The sequence below is a fragment of the Aspergillus heteromorphus genome (assembly GCF_003184545.1).
Source record: "Aspergillus heteromorphus CBS 117.55 chromosome Unknown BO70scaffold_1, whole genome shotgun sequence".
Classification (NCBI taxonomy): Eukaryota; Fungi; Ascomycota; class Eurotiomycetes; order Eurotiales; family Aspergillaceae; genus Aspergillus; species Aspergillus heteromorphus.
The window spans coordinates 2,817,854-2,841,158 of NW_020290406.1; the positions used below are offsets into that span (position 1 = coordinate 2,817,854).

The 23,305-nt window shown below is 50.5% G+C and overlaps 4 protein-coding genes across 4 annotated transcripts; 1 reads left to right on the top strand and 3 right to left on the bottom strand.

Annotated features, from left to right (window-relative positions):
* Window positions 1–2,904: 2,904 nt before the first annotated feature.
* BO70DRAFT_21551 (uncharacterized protein) lies at window positions 2,905–3,991 on the bottom strand. The gene has a single exon (XM_025538682.1). The coding sequence runs from the start codon at window positions 3,744–3,746 to the stop codon at window positions 3,039–3,041; it is 708 nt and encodes a 235-aa protein (XP_025404647.1). The 5' UTR covers window positions 3,747–3,991; the 3' UTR covers window positions 2,905–3,038.
* A 3,734-nt stretch (window positions 3,992–7,725) lies between these two features.
* On the top strand, window positions 7,726–8,280 carry BO70DRAFT_21574 (uncharacterized protein). Its single transcript, XM_025538688.1, has one exon. The coding sequence runs from the start codon at window positions 7,856–7,858 to the stop codon at window positions 8,135–8,137; it is 282 nt and encodes a 93-aa protein (XP_025404648.1). The 5' UTR covers window positions 7,726–7,855; the 3' UTR covers window positions 8,138–8,280.
* Window positions 8,281–12,144: 3,864 nt separating this feature from the next.
* Window positions 12,145–13,102, bottom strand: BO70DRAFT_21580 (uncharacterized protein). Its single transcript, XM_025538689.1, has one exon. The coding sequence runs from the start codon at window positions 12,974–12,976 to the stop codon at window positions 12,467–12,469; it is 510 nt and encodes a 169-aa protein (XP_025404649.1). The 5' UTR covers window positions 12,977–13,102; the 3' UTR covers window positions 12,145–12,466.
* A 7,233-nt stretch (window positions 13,103–20,335) lies between these two features.
* On the bottom strand, window positions 20,336–22,633 carry BO70DRAFT_358038 (uncharacterized protein). The gene is made up of 9 exons (XM_025542196.1): window positions 22,436–22,633; window positions 22,274–22,384; window positions 22,012–22,221; window positions 21,869–21,955; window positions 21,739–21,813; window positions 21,420–21,680; window positions 20,965–21,371; window positions 20,803–20,915; window positions 20,336–20,751 (listed from the first exon to the last, which is right to left on the bottom strand). Exons 1-9 carry the CDS (start codon window positions 22,617–22,619, stop codon window positions 20,718–20,720), a joined length of 1,482 nt encoding a protein of 493 aa, XP_025404650.1. The 5' UTR covers window positions 22,620–22,633; the 3' UTR covers window positions 20,336–20,717.
* Between the last annotated feature and the right edge of the window lie 672 nt (window positions 22,634–23,305).

Here is a 23,305-nt window from a genome sequence, read left to right on the forward strand (position 1 = left end):
CCGAAATCCTTCGATCAGCATCACCTGCAGATACTCACGCACAACGCCTATCTATCTTTCTCGCTGTCTGCCTGTCATGTCTCAGATTCAGGGGGGCGGGTGCGAAGTGAGGGAGTGAGGGATCACCGCCGACTCGTTATATGTGGTTTGCTCGTCTAGATTGGCCCCAGTCTGGAGCGTTTCCAGATTAGTGTATACGTATACGTATACGTATACATCAGGTAATACCTGTTTTGTTGTGGTATTCATTGTCTGTCTGTTGTACATACGATAATACTGGCATTGCTGCTTACCTCTGTCAGACTGAAGAGGGATAGATACCTTCGAGGCGTGTTGTGAGGGCCGTATGCATTCCCTGGAAATCGTGTGTTGTAAATGGATGGATGGATGGATGGGTGCATGTGTGTATGTCTCTGATCATCTCCATCGTAGGCCAGTTAGAAGTGCTCAGTCTCGATACCATATACAGCAGCAATCACCTCAACTCCAATCATTCTGGGCAATGTACACAGTACCGTAGTAATCTACTCTACAGCTCTCCAAAACCAGTCAGTCAGCATGTCAGACAGACCAAGTACCAGTCCGGAATCCATCCCAATCCCATCTGACCAGTGTACATACAACATACCATTATTAATAAGAGAAAGACACACAGACACCTTGCTTACTATAGCCACTTACACTGTCTGTCTATCGGTATCAGATTAACACCACATCTACCTACGGAGTGCCTTGGTTTTCTTGACCTTTCTACCTAACTCTCTCCTTTTAAACTTTGGGAACACCACGCCACAATCGATAATAAATGAAATGAAATTGATCATGCTCCGGATCCTACTGGCCCCTCCTCTCCTCTCCTCTCCTCTCTACTCCTCTCCCAGACTCCCCCATCCTCTACTACCCTCCCCCGTGATCCATATACATGAATTGAATGGATGGATGGAGAGATAGATGGATGTGGATATACATTTCGTATCTTTACCCGTTATCTGTCTATCAATCACGGTACATACTTGTTTGGCATGGTGTTGATCTGATTGATTGATTGATATCAATCAATCAGTCCAGTCCAGTCCAGTGACTTACCCTACCACTAAGAACCCTTACATTTAGTCCCTCTAAGGATGTCCTTTTCTCAGGAGTCAAGCTATAATGCTATAATTTCAGTGAGGTATAGATCGATACATGGTATCTTCCATGGGTACCTAGGTAGTTATTTGCCATGTGTGTTCTGTTGGGATGACACACTATCTAGGTAGTAGTTATCTGAATACTTTAAATCTACCTACTTAACCTCCCTCCCATTTTCCTCATCTTTTCGCCTCCTTTGTTTTTTGTCTCTCATCCGAATTCTAATCTATTAAGTAGGTAAGTAATCTATGTAGTACTGTATGATGTACCCTAGGCAAGTAAGCAAGCCCTTCGTTCCTTCCCCCATCCTTCCCATCTCCCACCACCATCAACCATCAACCATCTAGGTAACAATCCAACTACCGTACCAACCAACCCGTAATACCCGTCTTCTTATCTTCCATCCCACTACATAATACTTCGCATCAGAAGAATCCTTATCCTTACCCCCCCCCCCCCCCCCCCAAAACTCTGAATTTACTGACACTACAGCCAGGCCAAGACACACCGTCCGAAATCCTTCACCGGGATGAAGCTGACTGGGTACGTGCGTTGCTTTTCTTGTCCGGTTGGATTGAGGGAGGGATGGGGGGGGATGGGGGTTACATACATACCATACTGTATACCTTCAGTCTTATTACCTCATTCTAGTACTTCTACTCCTACTGGCTACTACTACCTACTACCTAATAATCTGGGTAGATATCTATCTACCTACCTACCTACCTACATACTACCTTACCTATTACCTACCTAGACATCCTAATAGATACCCCAGATAGAGATCTAGTAAGTACCTACCTTATCCAAACAAGCTCCATCCAACCCAGCAAAGAGTACCTATACTTATCTACATACATTACATGTATCATACATACATACATATATACATACGTATACATACACAGTACCACCACCCACCACCCACCACACTACACCACGCCACGCCACAACCACGCATACACGCCATACACATCCGTAAGGTACCACCACCAGACTCGCCACGCCCTCGGAACCTCGGACATAAATGCCAGAAACAACCGTAGGTAAGCAAGCAAGCAAACTATGGTCCATGACCTAGGTGGCCGCTGGCCGCCGGCCGGGGCTTGCGCAATGCGACCAGGTATAAAGTATGGAATACAGAAAGAAAACTAGGGTGCGCGAATGGATGGATGGGTGGATGGAGCGGTCGCGTTGGAAATTGTCTAGTAGTTCAGTAAGTAAGTAAACTGGAGGTATGTATGTATGTATGTATGTATGTATGTATGTAGGGAGAAGAGTAAGTCAGTCAGTCATAAGTAGTAGTGATTAATGTAGTGGTGATGATGGTTATTATGGCTAGATTATTGCTACCTGCTGCTGCTGGTGGTGGAAGAGCTTGTTTGTTTGCTTGTTGGTAGATTGATTATTTGATTGATTGATGATTGATGATTGATGAATTGAACTGAATGATAGTCTGTCCGCCCATGTTTCCGACCCAGTGATTGATTCCAGTTCCATTCCATTCCGTTAACCCAACCCCCACGCAGTGAAAATGAAGAGTGAGAGAAAGAAAAAAAAAGCAAAAAAAGAAAAAAACCGAAGGTATGTATATGTATGCATGCATGCAAAGATCAAGTAGCCTCCCAGGTGTTAACATGCTGAAATGGTCAGAAAAGCAACCACGACAAAAGAACAAGAACAAGAACCAGAATGACAAATGAAAGACCAAGCAGACAGAAGAAATGAAAAGAAAAGAACAGAAATTAAACAGAGGTATCTTCAGGCGGCCGTGAGATGTATCGGGTTTTGAAAAAAAAAAATCAAATCAAGCGAGGAAACATTTTTAAAGATGCGCATGGCATCGATGACGAGGTAAGGTTTGGTTGGTTGGTCATTAGAAGAAAGGTGGGCTGGAAACCTTTTTTTCACCTCGACATCCGTCGGCTCAGGACTTGTTCTTTGTTCTCGCGCATCCATGGATACCATACCCCGGCCCAATCTATCACGCCAAATCGCGGAGAGGCCGAGTCGGTAATACCCGCTCCCTCACGGAGGAAGTCGCCGTCCCGCATGCGTCGCTGCTCCCGCAGCGTGGGACACTGCTTTTCTTTGATGAAGCGATAGAATTTGCATTGGATTCCCTGGAACCCGCGCCGCTGCCGGCTGGGGAATTGCTGGTTGAAACTCTCGCGCACCTCTTTCCACTCCTGGCAGAGGTCCACGCGGTGGTACCAGATGAAGTACATCTCCTCTTCCTCGTACTTGGGCCGAGGGGGCCGGCGCCGCTCCGGCGCGTTGCTGGAGCTGCTGGAGACCGAGTCGTATCGATCGCGCGAGTAGATGTCAGGTGATGACTCGGCGGATCGGGGGCGGTATGGCAAGAATGCCTGGTCCTGCGAGGAGGCTGAGCTCTCGGCGTAGGGGTGGTGACTGTCGGAGTAGGAAGCGAAGTAGTAGGAGCTGGGGCTGGGAGGTAATTGCGGCGACAGTGGCCGGCCACGGTGATCATAGTGCAATGGAGAGCTGACCATCCCGTTGTCCGCTGAGGGATTCAACAGGGAATCGATGGCCATGCGGCTCTGGCGCGACGCTGGCATGTAGCTCGAGCGAGTCTGCTCATGAAGGGATCCCATTGTGGATGGTAAATGTGTTGCAGTAGATAGAGTGCAGGAGTAGTAGAAGAAGAGAGACCCTAAGAGCCTTCCAGGAAAGAGAATCGAGAGAGACGGGGTCTGCAGACAACCACCGCGGGGGGGAGAGACAAGGTATGTATAAGGTGACCCGATGCAAGTTCAATATTGGTAGGTCACCCAGAAGAGAAGAAGATGGCACACCCAGGGGAGGGGGAGAGGGGACAGGTGGGCCAAAATTTAAGAGGGAGGAAGAAAGTAAAATAAAAATAAAAATAAAGTAAAATAGAACAAGTCGAGCGAGGATAAGAAGGAGAGGGAGAGAGAAAAACAAAAATGTGACAGATGTTGGATGTCTCTTTTGGCAACAAAGACCAAGGGCGGTGTTTCCTCTCAGCCGCGACGAAGGATTTGGGAACGTTGGCAGAGGGGGTGACGAGGATAGGTAGAGGAGGAACGGGGGAGCTTTATTTGAACGGACTTAATTCAGGAAATGGCAGTCCTTAAAGCATCACCAACGCCGCACGAGACTCCCGGTTGGACTTTAGTTGAGGGCAATGGCGGCCAAGGGTCCCCGTTAGTTGTGCTTAATCCATGCAGCGTACCAGAGCCCTGGGACGCGCCGGCCTGTAATAGAGAGCGAAGTCACTGCGCCCCCTGTCCGGTCGTGGGGAGAGTCGCTCCTCCGGCGGGTACACGATGGTGACCGGCGTGATGTGTAGCGCCAGTAGCAGCAGGGAGGTGCGATGGTGGTATCCGGGGGGGGGGGGGGGGGGTGGGAGAGGAGAGAAAGATGGTTGATGCTGCTGATGTGGATGTGGATTGTGGATTGCTGATGCTTAAGGCTGGGCCCGGGGATGTTTTTACTTCGTCGTCGGTTCCTTCAACCCTAACTCATCCGCAAAGTCTGTGTGTCTTGTCTTGTTCCTGTCTGTAGATGTATATAAGAAGAAAGGGAAAAAGAGAAAAAAAAAGAAAAAAAAAAAACAATCAGAGGAGAGAAGATGACCGTGGGCTTATATGCAAGGATGTCGTCTGGAAGAATTCACCAGCAGTTCAAGAAGTCAAAGGATTCGCCACTTATCTCCACGACCGATGGATCCTCAGCACTCAAACGGGGAATCGCAGGAAGAAACGAGAGCGAGGAAGAAACGAAATGAATGGATGCAAGAATGGCATCCGATGGATTGGATGGCTCGGCGGGTGGAGATCGCGACAGGGTCACGTTGGCAGACCGACGTGCAGGGCCAGGCTGGACGCCGCTGGTGCTGAGATAGGTAAAGTACCCAGTAGGTTGACTTCCCTCTCGGGTTTACTAGTAGCTAGATGCTATTGCTAGTTCGTAGTTATTTAGTTGAGTGTGTTGAGTCCGTAGTGAGTCCCAGGAGAGGGTCACCGTTGGATCGGGTAATTAATCTCGATGGGTGGTTGGTACCGTACCGTACGATCTGGTTTGATTTGGGATTTTCTGTTTTGGATTTAATCTTTTATTTTCTTGACTCTTTCGGGTTTTACCTTTTGCTTTTTTTTTCTCGAGGGGGGGGGGGAGGAGGATGGAGGGGATTGCGGTTCTTCCTTTTTCCTGCTGCTTTGACTTTGGCTTTTTTTATTTTATTTTCTTTTCTTTTTTTCCCACTTACATTACATATTTATTTTTATTTTTTACTATCTACTATCCTATCCTATCCCATCCTCCCCTACCCCTCAGAACTCGATCCACTCTCAAGGAGGGGAAGGCACACCGTTCATGCAACATGCACCGTGGATATCAGAAACTCAACGTGAAATCGAAGGAGCCGCAACAAAGGGACCGGACTGGTGAGGCAATGCGACACAGCCAGCAGCAATCAATCAGTTAGTAGTAGTAGGTAGCTTGATAGTCGTGGGATTTAGGATGGATCCTTGAAAAGCGCCCCCCCCCCTTTCCAGATTAGGTTCTTCCGCACACAAAGAAAGGCCACGAAATGATATAATCAAAAGCAAATTGAGGATCATAATGATCTCCAGAGTACTCGGTTTGACTCGGGTCAAACGGCCAGGCAGGCAGGCAGATGGACACCTGAATGGGTCCGATTCCTGCCTGCATCCGTTCTGTACATCCTTCCTTTTCTCCCCTCGTTTATTCATTCAGTATTCAGTCATTCATCATTCATCATCACCCCCTCCTCTCCAACTATTGCACGGACGATAACGATGACACAATGCCCATGATGTTGGCGACACGACAGCTTCTGGGCGGAGGACTGGCCACGCGGGGAGTGAGGGGGAACCGACCTTTCTTTTTTCAAAAGGGGCCAAATGCATGAGCGTCATGTATGTATGCACATACACAACTCCTGAGGTTCACCACCACTATTATCATTATCATCATTATTATCTTCGGTCGTCGTTTCCCCATCTGGCACAGACCAGGCACGGACATGCAGTTGCAGCATACACACACACACACTTTCTCTTCCTCCCTCTCCCTAGCCACAAGCCATCCAGCCTATGAACAGAATTCCAAATTCTGGGAGGCTGAACGCACCTCAGGATAATAATGCACATTATAATACGGATCATGATCATAATAATAACAGCGCCTCTTAAGGATCGTGGGATGGGTTGGGGGAAAGAGGAGGGGGGAGGCTGCACTGTCAACCATATCCATGCCAAATTGCCCAATGCCTGGTCCCCTCTTTTGGGTACTTGCGTGCTCCATTGTAGATACCCGGAGCCGAATCGCACCCACGCCAGTGGGTATCTGGGTAGTAATCTGGAGAACGACGCGATGTTCTCTCTCTGGTTACTCTCTATCTAGTCTTTACTTAGATGCCTACTCGACGATGAATGTCCTCGCGGGTATGTCTATCGCTGAAGAATGTGTCAATCGCGTAATCGTATTTCCAAGCAGCAAGGGCTCGTATTTACTTTTCCCCACCAGTGCATTCTTCGCCGAACTGGTACGGCCGAGAAAACAAAAAAGGAATGCGGTTGTAAAGGGCTGGGACGGCGTGATGTTCTTTCCGTGGGAGCAGTAGATTAAGTCTTATGAAGCAATACATTAGTTAGATTGTATAGTGAAAGAGGCACGATAGTAGGGACATGTTTGTTGAGTCGAGAATGTGGAAGCCAAAAGGGCAGGCAGCGACCCAGAAAACTGAGACTGGAAAGATAAAACTTTTAAAAAACAAGTAAGAAAAAGGGAACGCCAAAAGGGAAAAAAAAAGGAAGAGAGAGAGAAAAAAAAGTACGCCGTAATACGCCCGCCGGCTGCAGCCCTGCCATTGCATGAGACGATTCAGGTTTGGCGGAGCTGATAGGTGGTTCCTCTGGCTGCAAGACGGGTCGACCGAAACGAAGCATTGCAGGGTTCAATTCGGCCGCTGACGGGAAACATCAGACGACACCTGGATTAGCTGGCCGGCGACTAGTTCGTTTGTTGATACTCCACACTGGACACCTAGGTTGGCCATCTTCATTGCTACTTTAGGACTGGGAGAGAGAGGGAGAGCTGTGGAGTCGTGGGAGGGCTCTAGTATTTACTTTAGCTACTGTTTTTATTGTTATTGTTTTTGTTATTCTGGATAGTCCACTGTTCGCTCCGAGCCTCCGACACACCTAAATTAAATCACTATCTCTCTCTCTCTCTCGAATTGAAATTCTACCGGGTCGAGACCCATTTTGTGCCTTGAAGGGCCCTTGAAGACTCGATTCATGGATGTTGTGTTTCTTCATTGGGAATGACCCCGGGGGGATTCGATTGGTTCGTGGGCCCATGGGTTTCTAACCGTCGGGAATGACTGGCCAGCTTGTCTGCGAAGGTGCGACCCTCCCTAATACTACTGTACCCCCGGGAAAGGGGGAGGGGAATTCTACAGAAGTCGCGCAAGAAAGAAGTGACTGACGGGCAGAAGATCTGAGAAGAGCAGCAGCAAGGTCAATCATGTCGAACACTCCAGCATGAAGAATCCTTCCATACCGAACTCAACCAACCACCACCGGGCTTTGAAGAATAAATCTACGCGGTTCGGCCAATGAAATAAAATCACCCGCGGCGTCATCCTCCAGGTAATCATCTTACGGGACGAGAAGGCAAAAAAACAAATATCTAAAATAAAAATAAAAATAAAATGAGAAACTTGGAACAGAAAGGATCGGTGCAGGATTCGGTGCCAGCCCATTCATCCCATCGATTCATCCATCCATCCATCCATCCATCCATCCATCCATCCATCCATCAGCATCATCCCCCGTCCATCATCGTCCATCATCAGCAGGTGAGGACGGCGATGGGTGTGTCTGGGCTGGGTGGGGAACACAGAGCAGCAGGCAAAGAAGGGGGGGGAAAGGAAACCGGCCAAGGAAGCCAACAGAAGGGAGCGGATGGGCCGCGCCTATTGGGCGCGGAATAGAGTCAGCAACCCAGCCTGCAGTGGCTTGGCTAGCGTACCGTTGTGCCGGGACGGGTTTACGAATAGGATCGAGGCTCTAACGCTGTCTAGCTCTTATGGTCTCAGATTGCGCAGGGCCATTGCTGAAGGACAGGCGACCTGACAGCCAAGCGGGAGACACGATGTGGGTGGGTCCGAGCCTTAGTACGGGGGGGGGGGAAAAGAGCAGAAGAAGGAGGGGAAAAGGATTAATATTTGCCATACCTAAGTTGAGCATTGTGAGAGTGTGAGTGTTGACCATGATTTTGTCCTGGTGGTGGTGGTGTTATTACTATTATTATTATTATTATTATTATTATCATTCTTATTATTATTATTATCATTCTTATTATTATTATTATCATTCTTATTATTATTGTTATTATTATTATTACTTCTATTGCCCCGTACATATCTCCCTATCATGTACTTCGCAAGTACCCTCCCACTACGGAGTACCACCACCACACTTCCATTCGAAGCAGCCCGACATGCACATGGAAACTCGACCTACATACATACTACATATACCTACATACATGTATACTATTTTGAACAGAACCGCGCGGTCCAGATAACAATCTGCAGACTTTTGCCAACACATCTCTGCAGCGGTAAGACGATCTTTTTTTTTTTGAATTTTATTTTGATTTATTTTATTTTCTTCCCTCCCATCGCTATTTCGTTTTAAGAAAAATATTTTCAAACCACCCAGTGGAGTGGTTGAATTAATTTCGGTTTTTTCAAATGATCTCATCTGTTGGTTGCTATTTTACGCCGTGATTGATGATGGTTGGTTTGGGTAAGACAGGGTATGTAGCCGGTTTCTTCTCCCCCCCTCAACTCCAAGCCTCTTCCCCTCTCTCGCCTGTACAGTATTGTATGTTGTAGTACTGGGTACTAGTAGGCTAGGTAAGGTAGGTAAGGTACACAGCCAAGTCGTTCGGGACCTGGGGTAAGTAGGTAAGTAGATTCGATTCGACCTACCTCAGGTGCCTAAGTAGGCAGGAAAGGGGGGGACATAGTACTACTTACTACATACATAGGTCATGATTACATCTTCCAGAAGGTGTCATCATCGCCTATAACGATCGGCCGTAAGCAATTCATTCCCATAGTACGCACCCTATATACCAAGACGGCTGGAAATGAAGACGGGCCGAAGATCCATGAAGGAAATTGATTATTATTTATCATTGTTATTATGATTGCCTTCCCTCCTTTGTTTTTTGTTTGTGTGTTTTTTTTTTTTTTTTACCCACGTAGATAGACATCTCGATACTAAACTAACTATATAACAATGAATTATTGATGGCTGACTAGCATTGCCGCTTATTAAGAACTGTAGCTACTACCTACCTATGTAAGAGGTATGTAAGGGAAAGAAAGCCTCACGGGCTAGGTATCCGCATAGTATGTGCCGAATGGCATCTGGAGGAGTAGTACTCCGTACTCCGTAATTTGTTGCAGAGATTGACGGGGTCGGGATGGCATCATCAAACTCGCTAGTGGTGCGGCGGAGTTCCACCCGTCGGTGTCAATGCTGAGGCCTGACGGACGGATCACGGACGGTTCTCCCAGGCTCGTTAGTCGTCAGTGATACCCAGGCGGGATCCATTTGTTTGAGCCTTGGATGCGGATGGATGGGGGGAGAACTTTAGCAGCCGAGCAGCGCGGCGGGTCTCAGCGGTGAAGATCCGCGGCGGGCGAGAGACGGAGAAACCGAGTCTGGAGCGATGATGGGACAATGGGGAAACCCGATGTGGAAGGACCCCGACAACAAGGGAGAGGAGCAAAGATGGATGGTCGGTCGGGAGTCGTCGGTAGTAGTCGGCTTACACTCGAGGGGTTTCCTAGCTAGGCAGTTGGTCGGTCGGCGAGAAGAAGGAAAGAGGAAGGATGGAAGCAGTGAAGGAATGGATTGGAAAGGAGACTCGGGGCTGAGATGGGTAGCATTATGACCGTGCATATAGCAGACATGTCGCACATTACATTACATTATTGCTGCTGTAAGGAAGCATGGCAAGCTCGCTCTGCACAGTGCACAAAGCCCTAGATACCTTACAGACCTGGCCAGAAAGGAAAAGGGAAAGGGAAAAAATCCCAATATGCCAATGCCAATGCCAATGCCAATCGCAAGTGCCAACCGATAATTGTGTCACTATCTCCACAAGTCGGGTTGGCGCCGATCGGCCCCGAACGTATCCTTCCATAGACGACAGCACGAATCAAACGGCCAGGAGGTCGCTCCACTCCCGTCTCCATTCTCTCCTCAGGCTCCAGTAGCTGTTTCGTCTCCACGCTTGCCTGGGGTCGAGGAGGTTGGCACGCTGCACACGGGGACGAGTGAATCGACGAGGCACATCCTTCAGCGTCGTCATTCATCTGCAACCCTTTTACCTTAATATTGTAGGATTATAAGATTTTTTTTTCTTTCCACTGGAGGGTCTTGGCGCCCTGGAAATCCTCTTAAACGGGCGGAAAGGGCCCGCCGGCAGCTTATCAGAATGTCCTAAGAATCGAGGGGGGGGAAGTAAAATAATAAAAAATAATAATAATCATAGTCGAAAAAAAAAAATCAGGAACGAAGGAAGAGAGAGGGTGCCTCGGCCGCCAGTCGCTCGCTGGCTGGCTCGCTCACTCGCTCGTTCGGCATGAGACATGACAAATTGACCAGGTTCTCCTTTCAACAATATCACAAGGCAAAAATAAAAGCGGACGCTCGATAGTATCCTCGGTAGTAGATACTACCACGACGCAATACTACAGGGTACTACGCCGCGCGCACCTTTCCACAACGAGGATTGGTTCTGGGCCAGAATTGCGGCACAGTCAATCCGCGCAAGCTCCAAACCCAACCCCCGACGAAGCGCGTAGCATGCCCGGTTGTATGGATCACAGGCGAGGTTGGATGCAAGTTCTCGACCATATGACTTCCCCGCGACTAGCCAGTTCATCGCTGGCATACCCGTGCATGTGCTCAGGCCATGATATCTACTGATAGAGTGGAAGGTTCCGAGGAAATAGCAGCCTTTTCTCCGTCCCCGTTGTGATGGGCAGACGGCTAAGGAGGAAGGGAGGGGCAAACGGATGATCATCCGCTTGTCTACACCTGTTGTAGATCCTATCCCTGGTCGAGAGGAGCTGTCCCAACGTCTACATCCTGGGGCTTCGTCGTCGGGTGGGTGGACCTCGAAGCGCGCGTCGGGATGTCTCAAAGAAGCCAGCCAAGCCAGCTGGCCATCGCTGTATGGAGTAATCCGTCCTGCGGCCAGGCGACAAGGTCACATCGGATGGGAGAGCGCGAGAGAGGTGATCGAACCAGCCCAGGCCGCGACCCTCGCCTGTTCTGCCTTAGTTCCCTTCATCTTCTCCTCACCAGACGCGTACCCGCAGCTGCGTTCGGTCACGTGAACGTTCATCGCCGGGGAAGTCGGCCAGGCAGCCTATGAAGAGGCCTCGTTTTGATTAATGGCGCCGTCGGAGGGTCAGTCATTGGTTCGTCGGTTCGTCGGTTCGTTCGTTCGAGGGGTTGCGGTGCTTGGAGGTGGATACCGGTGCGGCGGAGGCAGACGGGGATAGGGACAGAGAACAAAGAAAAAGGCGACAGGGATGCGTCCAGGCGGCGAGACACTGACTCGTAATGACCCCAACGGATTGGGGTCATCCCAGTGTGTCGAGACGTTATTTTGATGATAATAAATCCAAAATTTCGCCCGGGAATAATAATAGGAGATGCGCGACTCCCATGATGCGGTCAGGCAGGCCGCCGTGGTACAGCGTCGCAGTGCATTCACGCGTTGGAGATGAATGATGGGAGGATGGATGGAAGGAAGGATGGATTAGAACGGCTGGCTAGAAGTGACCTAGAAGCTGGTAGATAGATCGAGGGCAAGCCAGGACGTTTTGCGGCTCAAGCCAACAGACAAGACAGACACTGTGCCGCAGCTCCATCGCCGCCGGTGGCAGCGCTACGGCGGACTATCATCACTACGGCCTCCCTATTAATATTCCCTACCCGCCGTGCGCCGGTGCCTACCGCCTAGCCGTAGTACTACTACTACTAGTACTGTGTAGGTACTACTCAGTATAGTAGGTAGTAATACTACGGAGTACATACCGTACTATAACCTAAGGACCTGCAAGCGAGCTTAAGTGTAACTAGCAGCAGCGAGCCAAGAACCGCGCCCAGGCAACACTTGCATACCCTCCCTCCCTCCCCAGGCCCCATCCCTGCCTTACAGAGTTCTGACAAGCGACAAGCCTTGCAGCGTGTAAGGCTGGGGATGGATGGTGGATGGCGACGCATTATTACTCGACTGGCCTGACGACGGGGCAGAAGCCATTGTGCGAGGCAATGATATCATTGTGTTGCCCTGGTACGACGTGTCGGGATCGGAGCCGAGTCTCACGGATGCCCATCGTGGATAAATAACCCTTTTTCCAGAAGGATCCATCTGATCCTGTACGTGGTGGTGGCTGAAGCCACTCTCCCCATACCGTAGTTCCGGCAAAAGCCACGGGACAATAATAAGACCTGTCAACTGTCAAGGATCGCAACTCTAAGAGTGTCTTGTTTTCAGGAGCGCTTGTCAAAAAGGGGAAGGGGAAGGGGAAGGGATTGGGATTGGGATTGTCGCTCATTCCAAGGCCGGGGGAGGATGAGGATAGATTAATGGGGAAGGAAGGCAGACACGTTGTTCGTTGTTCGCTGTTTCCCGGCCGGGACGATCCCGGCAACCACAGGCCACAGGCCACAGGCCACAAGGCCACTACTTTACTTTTGCTCGTGGTTACAGTGCGCGCGCTGGGGGGCATCATCCGCCTCGGTCGTCACCCCCTGACTTTTTGGAGGCGTGGTCTTCTTTGTGTGCAACCGCCGATGATCAACAACGATGAATCGGTGATACATACAACCTTGCACACGGCTAGGCCTGTCTTGGTCATGCCTTCCCTACTCTTGAGGATTCTTACCTAACATCTTTTCGGTGAGAACTGATTTGCGACGAGAGAGGAGGAGGCAGAGGAGGCAGTGTACTCCTAGGATACACTCCCACGGAGTATCTCTGGAGAATGTATGGAGTCCTGTACAGTGCACACACGACACCCTGCGACTGGCTGCGGGCTGCGGGCTGCGGACTGCGGATTCAGGAGCCAGGAGGACCACCACTGACCACAGCCCAGCCATCCCACAGCCCAGCCCACAGCCCACAACCCACAACCCACAGTCCACAGTCCACAGTCCACAGTCCACAGTCCACCCACTTGGCCAGAGCTCCCGGGGCCTTCAAACCTTCAGCCCCTAAAAAAGGGATTGCTTGCGAAGTAGATAGGTACGCCAATAATGAATAATGCCCCATCGGGTGAGCTCAGATCAGATCGTTGCGGATTGGATGTGTCAGATGTCAATCAATAACTCGCTAGTTTATTCGGGGCAGCGCGACGAACGAAGACCGAGAACGAACACGATAGGCCTCTGGGAGATGAATTCTCTCTTGGGATTGTCTCTCATTGGGAGGAAGGAGTCCGTCCCATTTCCACCACGACTGCTTTCCCCCCTTATCACGCCAATGACTCAAGCTTGGGACACTACTCTGTACAGTAAGATGATCAATTTACTGTGACGATCAAGTCGTCACAACCACACCCCCCTTCCCACGATTATTGGACTTTTGTCTGTACTACGGTCAGCAGATCAACCAGGCCTGTCATGATGGATCAGCTGATGCGTGTCTCATCCTGTAGATAGGAAAATTGCGGCTATGACACCCGTTGGAGCTCTTCACCACACGCGATGACAGCTTCCTCACATCAGCAACATGCCGAACAGATCATCATGCAGAATCTGCCCCCATCCCTCCCGAAACAACCTGCCTCCACCAGACCGGATCGGCTTGGATCGACGGCGTCCTACCTAGTACTATCTGGCCCAACTAGCCAGCCACATGGACGGCGACGCTACCGTGCCTGTAGGATTAGATACGCGACGATCCGAGTCGACTTAGATAGTTTACGATACACGAGATCCTTCACAAACCCACACGTCTCCATGATCAAACCACCTCTCCCTTCCAGAAGCAAATGCCGGACCGCGCGACGAATCCTTCGTCGCTGCCGGGGCGCGGCAAAGGATTGCCCCTAGGGAGGCTTTTGGCCCCCAGGATTGCTGGCCACGTTCACCACGTTTGATCACCAGGAATCATCTGTGGCGTGGTGCTGGTGAGATTGATAACGCCACCTGGTGCCTGCCTTGGGTCTGGTGGATCGCCGACGGTGGTCATGGTCGAGTGTCCGTATCTCGACACAACGGATGTCCCGAGTCCAGACTTTCGCAATTTCAAATACCCTCCGTTAGGGGGCGATTACTTTCTTTGTCGCAAGCGCGCAGGCGCATCGACTAAAGGATTACCCGAGAGGGCGTGGCTGGACCTAAGTTGGTTCCTGTCCCCTTATGAAGCTCCATCGCGGAGCTGACTAGTGGCACCAGGCATAACTAAACTATATAGGGATTATTAAGCTCTCACTTGCACCGGAACCTACTGCCATTTGCCAAGCATCCATGGTTCAGATCCTCCTGGCGATAAGCTTCAGCTCCGACTCCGACTCCGTTCGAGACGGCGGTGAAATGGAGGCTAGTTAGTAGTAGTTTGGGCCAGTCGGCCGACGGATGAGGGCCGTCCGAAATCCACCGCAGGAAGTACGACTGGCTGGCGGATTTGCGCCGCAATAGACCGGCTAATTGGCGGAATTTCCAGGTCGCGAACACACGTAAAAGGGAAAAAAAAAATTTCACACCGTCTGATTGGAGTTTTCGTCTAGATTTACCAATTTGGTGGCTGATGGGTATCTAACAGTCGGATCTAGTAGTAGGTTAGCCTCTATCTAAGCCTTAGTTAGGTTATTCAAGTCCTTCCCGTGGCGGAGGGTGGTGGGTTCAATTGTACCCAAGTGGACCGGTCTGTAGACAGTGTACCATAGACTTGACTGCATCTAGATATTCAAGATAGAAGGCTGCGACAAAAGAAAGGTGCTTTGGCGTTTTCAGCCTTGTGTGTGCCTGCTTGTTTGTTTGTTTGCTTGCTTACGAGTCGCCGATGCCGACGCCGACTCCGTTCCTCCGTCCGTCCGTCCGTCCGTCCGTTCGTTTCCCCTGCGCCCAACACGTGGGGCGAATCGCCTCAAACGCCAGGCCTCACTTTTGTCTCTCCTTCGTCGCACTTAGCGGCGAGTACTACTCCCATCCAGGCAAACGAGATGTAAACTATCCCTCTGTGTGTCTGGAATGTGGATATTGAAGCACTTACCTAGGGACGGAGGATGCTCCGTCTAATGAGTAATCTGGAGTCCGTTCGGGTCCGGGATGGATTCCGAGTCTGGCCGCGCCAGGGATCTGGACGACTACTGGATAGTGGTATGGACTATCTATAGACTGGACTTATGGACCATGGAGTGTTGCTTCAGACTCAAGGAAAGCTGAGATTGTGTGTGGGTGTCCTTCCGACAATGAGATTGAGTCTCGAATTAGTTACGCTACTAAGGACTCCGTACTATCTAACTATCTATCTAGTGCGAGGGAAACCCCGAGACACACAGACAGGCATAGGCATCTCGACCGGACCAGATGACAGCACGCCGGCCAATCAGCGCCGCTCCGGCCCAGTGATTGGCATCTAGTCTACCGGGGGAGATTTGCGGCACAGTCGTTGTACATGATGGGACATGGGACATGCGCACAACTCCTGTTCATGACCCCGGCGCTTAGCTGGCTACTTATTAACCAACCCGGTCGTAGCCTCTGGCTACTACCAACTAGTTAGTTAGATCCATCCCACATCGCCGGCTTGTAACGGCTTCTGGGTCCTATCAAGGAGGGACATAGTAGGAGTAGGTACCTAGTAGATAGTAAGTTGTGTCTGGCAATTGCAGATACGCCGGTCGATACATACCTACTATTATCTACTGGATGTAGTGTGTAGGACCGGTCGGTGACTCTTACAATCGGCAGCTAAAGTAGTAGATACCAAGCTGCATACCGCGGCATGACTGGGGCCAGTGACAGAAGCATTGACCCCAGCAGGCGCCCCTGCCAATGCATGCAATGGCGACCGACGTACTTACCCAGTCCAGTACTCCGTACTTAGGACCAAGTGGTCTCTTGGTTGGCTGCAGCTCGGATGGGCCGGCGCGCCGTAATGTCCGGTCACGTACGGTCAGGGTCAGGCTGGGCGGACGGCCAATCCGAGCCGGGCGGCCGTTCGATCGACATCGGCAAGCGAGATCGATTCAGGCGGCCAGAAGGCCTCTCTTGGTTTCTGACCGACCATTGGCAGACTCGAGTACCTTAGTCTGTGACAGTCCAGTAGTATCTACAAAGGTACATACAGTCCTCCGCAAGGGAAGTAAGTAGTACTCCGTAGTAAGGGCAGTAGATAGACAGGTCGCACGGAGGGGGAGCACCCTCCCTTTCCCTTCCTTTCTACGTACGTACCCCAGGTAACAACTAAGCTTACTCCTGCTTACCCATTACCTTAAACCGACTGAAGAAATGTCTAACCGTTTTCATCCACTGAGTCAGTCAGGTACCATTTCGATCCAGCGGCCACCCTACATAAGTAGTCTAGATACTTTACTTAAGGTTGGAGATGGAATTTCTCCCCCCGCGCGAGTCATCGCAGCAGCGTAAATGCGCGCAATCCCCCAAACAACCGTCCCCCCCCCCCCCCCTCCCTCCCTTCCCCTCGGAGGAGGAGGGGAAGGGGACCATGACGACCGAAACCGACCGGGGGGTGCTGCCTGGTAGCAAGTAGTAGCCCTGCTTTGCCTTGCCTTGCCTCGCCTGCCCCCCCCGAAAACCCCTCAGCTGGACCGGAGCCTTGCTCAAGGTTGCCTACTAATGCCCAACTATCACACCTTCATCCAGACTGTCGGGTCCGCTGGTGTAGTATTCTGGCTGCGAGAATCAGCCGGTGGCATGCACCACCACCATTCTTTCCAATTAATCTATTTTGGGCTGCGGCTGGATGGATGAAGGCAGCCAGATTCTTCTTCCTGGGTCACGACCACTTTCTTCGCATCCTAATCCATCCGGCCGGGTGGGCGGTCGGTCCTGTCGTTTGTTCCTGCTGTATTCCTTCATTCGCTCATTTGTGTGCTCCTGCTGCTCATTGTATGAACTAATATGGAGTCGAGTCAGTTGTAACTCCGTAGTCACGGGAAAGACGGTTTTGCTCCGTACTGCGGCGTCGGGGATTGGTCGTGCCAGTTGGGTTGTGGGTTCATCGATTGATTGCCTGTTGAGGGTTAGTGGACCCGGTCGGTGCAGATGCCAGTCTCTCTGAGACATCTTGACTCTTCCGTTGTTGTCCGCTAATCCACTTCCCCCGTCCGTCGGAACACGGATGGGACGATGGAGTCCTCGGGTTCGGAGACCCTCGCACCCATCTTTCCTTCGACAAACCAACACCACTCAGCAAATGTCAACCATGGGCCGCAGCCACCGCTAAGCCAGCCCTTCATCCTTGGGTGGAATCCCTCCGGTGCCAGAAGTCCAGAAGTCAAATCATCTTCATCAGTCAGGTCTTAGTCAGGCGACTAGTTAGTTATCTTCACGACCTTCAGACTTCAGAAACATTCCCCACTGTGGAGGGGGGCCGACCGAACAATATTCATCCCATCATAAAACCACTTGCTATACAGAGTGCTCCCTCCGTAGACGGTAAGACTTGGGTATACTGCTCCTGCTCCTACTGGATACTTTCCTATTTACTAGTCCTACAGAGTAAGTAGTAGTAGTAGTAGTAGTATCTAGTAGTATACTTACGCTTTGTTTCTGCATCGGCGATCTCCGTGCTGCTGTATCCACCCAACAAGTTCAATCGGCGGGTTGATTCTCGACCTTGTTTTGGCCTCCTACATTCTTTGTTGCAACTTGGGTCCAACTTGCAACGTAGCATGTTCTCCTCTTCCTTCATTCCTTCCTTCCTTCCTTCTTCCTTCCTGTCGGATCAGACCAGATTTCATCCTTCGCCGTGACTTCACCATGATGATAATGATAATCCTGATGACGAAGAAGAAGAAGAAGAAGAAGAAGAAGAAGAAGAAGAAAAAGCAACAATTGTAACATGTGGATCTGGGTCTCGTTTCACCCTAGGTACATACCTCATCCACATCACTTCCAAGTAACATCCGGCAAATAGTAAATATACACTTCGGCAGCTCAGCCCCAGTCCGTCCTCCTAAATATGAGGATGATGGGGATATACATTGTACATACGAACAGCCCCTCCCATCCTTCATCCTTGCTGGTAATAACAATATCCGTCGTATTAATTATGATGATCTTCTTATTTCGGCATTCTGGCACGGAGTATCTGCAGCGTAGCGCACCGCACCCACCCTTTCTCTAAATTCTCTGTAGAAGTAAGCATCCTATCAGACACAATACGAAGGATCTACCTTAGCTACTGGATGGTCAAACAAGCCCCCATTTGCCGTGCGGACTAACTTCCGCATCGGACGGCCCAAACCCGACCCGACAAGAAGGACAAGGGCGACATGAAAAAGACAGAGTAGGTAGAGTAAGTACCTACCTGTACGTATGGAAAACCAAGAAAGATCCAAGGCTGTGACGTCGTCTTTTTCGCCTTCCCCCAATGGCCCATCCAATGCCCTGTGTTGTTGTTGTTTCTTTGTCTTTGTCTCTTTCTCTTTATCTTGTCCATCTTCTCTGGTTGGTTACCAGCGCTTACTTGCCTAAGTACTCCGTACATACCTATCTAAGCACCTATGCATTCCGTATATCTATCTGTCTGTAGTTATATGTATTAGATAGCCTTTCCCACTCCCCGGTTCCGAAGGGAACCGTCCGTCCCATAGATACCCAGACAGGTAAGAGGTAAGGGTGTAACTGTGGTTGGAACTTTGAAGAGTCGGGGAATTCACCCACCCAGTGAGAATGTCGCGGGTGCTTGAGTCAGGTAACTTAGTAAGTCGCTTTGCTTTGTCAGGTCGCGAAAGGTGATCACTCATCCCATCTGTTCTCATCTCATCTCATCTACGGTACAGAGTACGACTACGATGGGTGGAAACTCTAATACCGCCTCTTTCTTTCTCCTTCTCTTTCTCTTCCTCTTCCATCTCGACCGAGCATATCCAACTCGGAGTAGAAGGAAGGTATACCTGGTGAGTACGGACGTCCTCGGCGGAAATGTACACCCACATGTACATAAGTAGGTAGTAACCCTATTCATTGTCTGTTCGCTCCTCCTCTATCCCCATGTAGAAAACGCAAAAAACGCCATGGCCAGGCCATGGGCATGCTTGAAGCCATGGAATCGCATTTCCGGATCCGCATTCCCTTCCCCACCCGTCACTTTCTCTCTACTCTCCCTTCCTTTCTTTCCCTCTCCAGAAATCAAATCGAAGTGAAGCGAATCGGCTCGGTCTTGGCTTGGCTTGGAATGTGAAATGAAAATGAGATGAGATGAATGCAATGCCACGCCATGCCATGCATGCATGTACTCAGTCATGTTTCTATCCGGTTTGGTCTAGAAGGTAAAGATTGGGATAAAAAAAAAAAAAAAAGGTCACCATCCCCCGTGTGAGGATGGAGGAAGAAGGGTAAGTACCTAAGTCCGGGTATTTCCGCGGATGCTGTAAGTGTCGTACTGTATTCCGTGATGTCGGTGTAACGGCGACCGTCTGCATGGGTGTTTCTGGTGTGGGTATGTATACGGTATCGGTACGCGTATGCGTATGTGTATGTTATGGAGATACCCGGCCTACAATCTATCAATCAATCAGTCAAGCAAGCAAGCAATCAATCATTCAATCAATCAATCAATCAATCAATCGATGTTGCATGGAGATGGAATGTGCCGGAGTAAATGTTGCAAGGCGATATTGGACGAGTACCTGATCTCCGCATGCTTCGTCACGGTCGGCATTGTAGAACACTAGAACTGACGGTGGCGTTGATATCTATGCGAACTACTCCGCAAACCCGCATACACTTTATATATTCTCCGGTCTGATATCACACTCATGGGCGCGGGTTTGTTCGGCGCCGAGGATACGAGGGGACGGGCTTCATGCTCGGCTTGGGTTGTGACAGGCTCGATATAAGGCGTGCCAAGGGGGGAACTATCGACTGCAATTACGGGGAAGCTGTTGTTGCACTGAGGCTTTTCATTATGTACCGGTAGGAACTATGTTCCGCTCAATCTATACCAGGTACATACAGTTTAAACCCATCCATCCAGTCAGCCAGTCATCACAGATACGCCGCCTTTTTCTCCATCCTGAAAACAATTTTTACCCCTCGAACACCGCTCAGATACATCCTGTAGACCATCCCCAATTTAAAAAATAGAGAAAAGAAAAAAGGCGTCCCCTTGAACACCGCTCAGATACATCCGTAGACCATCCCCAATTTAAAAAATAGAGAACACCAAAGAAAAAAAAAAAGAAAAGACGTCCCCTTGAACATCGTTCGTAAACACTTCCATCGATCTAACGCCACAATCTGGTGAGCGTGGTCCGGAAACACTGCTCTGCTCGACATTTAGTCGGCGTGGTAACCGCTAGCGATCTCACAGCTAGACTGGGGTCAGTAGGGGTCATCGTAGATGGGCGCGTGTGTCACTTACGGATCAGCCGCATACTGGATGTTGCAGTGCTCATAGTCGGCATTGCGGACAAGAGCAGCACGGAAACGCACCGCATCCTCGATGCTACAGAAGCGGAAGACCACGTTGCGAGCCTAAGCAAGTTAGTATATGAGACACGGAGGGGAAAGAAAGGGCACTTGCCTCGCCGGGAACATACGACTCCACGATCTTTTCAACCTTGCGACCGTTTCCACCTGCAATGCTGTAAAGCTGTCCCATAGGAACGTCCAAGCCAACGCCGACGGCCCGGACAGCACGAGTCGCACCCACAGACAGGTTGAAAGAAAGCTGAGAGCTGATCACGTCGACGTCCTGTCCCATGTCGACGAAGACGGTGATCTTACGCTGTTTGTCGAGGTCAATGCCATTGGGGTACTTATCGTAAAAGGCCTTGCATGCCTCGTGTTCGCAGAAGAGAATATGAGCAGTGCCAGTAGGAGTAACATGGATGCTCTCGACAGTACCGCCATGAACCAACGACAGGATCTTGGCAGGGTTGCACCAAGCAGCAGGCAAGCCCTTAATGATGATACGACGCACACGAGAAGCTGCAGGGAGGTCAGTATAATCGTCAGCAAGGATAAAGAGGAACATACCTGGCTTGTCACGAGCAGCCGGGGTGCCCCAAGACTTAAAGGTAGTGAGATGCTCGCGGTCCTCCTCCGTGGAATGGCTAGGAGTCATGACACCCGAGTTCGCATGATGAGTAGAAGTAGTATCAACGGTGACATTGCGGGACACCAAGCCGCTGGTCACGCCAGACACCTTTTCGGTCTTGGGAGCGTCAACCTTCACTCCAAGTCCTTTGGCATCAGTGTTGTTTCCAGAACCTCCAAACGCGGTCTTGCCGGAAGGAGCTATCGAAAGACAAACATTAGCTAGGACGCGTTTCAAGTGGAACACTAAGTCACTTACCGAAGTCATATTTAACGTCTTTAGAGACGGTGCGATCATCGCCAGCAGTGTCAATAGGAGACTTAGAGGCGGAAACTATCGAGGGATAGACATTAGCCAGGACGTGTCTCGAGCAGGACCCTTCGCTTACTGAAGTCATGTTTAACGTCCTTAGAGACGATCCAGTCATCGGCAGCAGTATCGACAGTGGACTTGATCCCGGCCTTGCCGGAAGTAGCTATAGGGAGATAAAACATTAGCCAGGACGCGTCTCGACTTGGATGCTTTACTTACCGAAGTCATTTTTAATGTCCCCAGAGACGGTCCATTCATCGCCAGCAGTATCAACAGTGGACTTGGCCATGGTCCATTCATCGCTAGCGGTATCATCAGTGTATTTGGCCACGTTCCAATCATCGCCAGTAGTGTCAACAGTGGTCTTAGACGCGGTCCAGTCATTGCCTGCAGTGGTAGTGGACTTGGACACGGTCTTGCCAGAGGAAGCTATCGAGGAACACATTAGCTAGGACGCCTCTCAGCCGGACATTTCACTTACCAAGGTAATTGTGAGCGTCATGAGAGACGGTAATATCATCAACGGTGGTCTTAGACGCGGTCCAGTCATTGTCAGCAGTGGTGGACTTGGACACGGTCTTGCCCGAGGAAACTATGGAGAGACATATTAGCCAGGACGCGTCGAGTGGGAGACTTCACTTACCAAAATCATTGTGAGTGTCATTAGAGACGGCCCAGTCATCGCCTGCAGTATTAACAGGGGACTCAACACGAGCCTTGAAGGCGCTGCCCTTGTCACTGCTCTTGTCGCTGAACGCATCGACAGCGGGAGCGGAGGGGGGAGTGCCATAAGATTTCTCCAGCTTCAAGGCGCGGGCAGCAGCCATGAAGCCGGCAGTGTCATCCACATCGGCGACGTACATTTTGGGAGCAATCTTTTTGGGAGCCTGAGTGGCAGCCTGCTGAGGAACAATGTGCTTGGAAGCCTTGCTCACAATCTGCTGAGGAGCCTTAATGGCAACCTGCTGAGGAGTCTTGATGGAGGTTTGCTGAGGAACAATCTGCTTGGAAGCCTGAGTGGCAACCTGCTTAGGAGTATCGATGGGAACCTGCTGAGGAGCCTTGATGGCAACCTGGTTAGGAGCCTCTTTGGCAACCTGCTGAGGAGTCTTGCTCACAACCTGCTGAGGAGCTTCGATGGCAACCTGCTGAGGAGTCTTGATGGAGGTTTGCTGAGGAGTCTTGATGGCAACCTGCTTGGGGGTCTGAGTGACAACCTGCTCAGGAGCCTTAATGGCAGCCTCTCTGGCGGCAGCCTCTTTGGCAGCCTCTTTGGCAGCCTCTCTGACAGCCTTGAGAGCCTGAGTGGGAGACTGAGAACGCCTGAAGGTTTCTTTAAAGGTCTGTTTGTCCTTGATGGAGATACCAGACGGGGAAAGAGAACGGGGAGGAGAAGGAGTGCGGGAGAAAGGAGGGGTGAAAACAGGGGAGCGGGGATCAAGTGGGCGAGGAGTGAAGGTGGGAGGGCGAGACGAGGGGGGAGAGGGGCACGCGTAAGGCCGCTTGACCGCGT

Coding starts and splice junctions, on each gene's coding strand:
- BO70DRAFT_21551 (XM_025538682.1), bottom strand. CDS start 3,746: ATGGGATCCCTTCATGAGCAGACTCGCTCGAGCTACATGCCAGCGTCG.
- BO70DRAFT_21580 (XM_025538689.1), bottom strand. CDS start 12,976: ATGATGCCCCCCAGCGCGCGCACTGTAACCACGAGCAAAAGTAAAGTA.
- BO70DRAFT_358038 (XM_025542196.1), bottom strand. CDS start 22,619: ATGGCTGCTGCCCGCGCCTTGAAGCTGGAGAAATCTTATGGCACTCCC. Junction 21,681..21,738: donor AGACGTTAAATATGACTTCG/GTAAGTGACTTA, acceptor GTCTTTCGATAG/CTCCTTCCGGCAAGACCGCG. Junction 20,752..20,802: donor ATCCAGTATGCGGCTGATCC/GTAAGTGACACA, acceptor ACCCCAGTCTAG/CTGTGAGATCGCTAGCGGTT.
- BO70DRAFT_21574 (XM_025538688.1), top strand. CDS start 7,856: ATGAGAAACTTGGAACAGAAAGGATCGGTGCAGGATTCGGTGCCAGCC.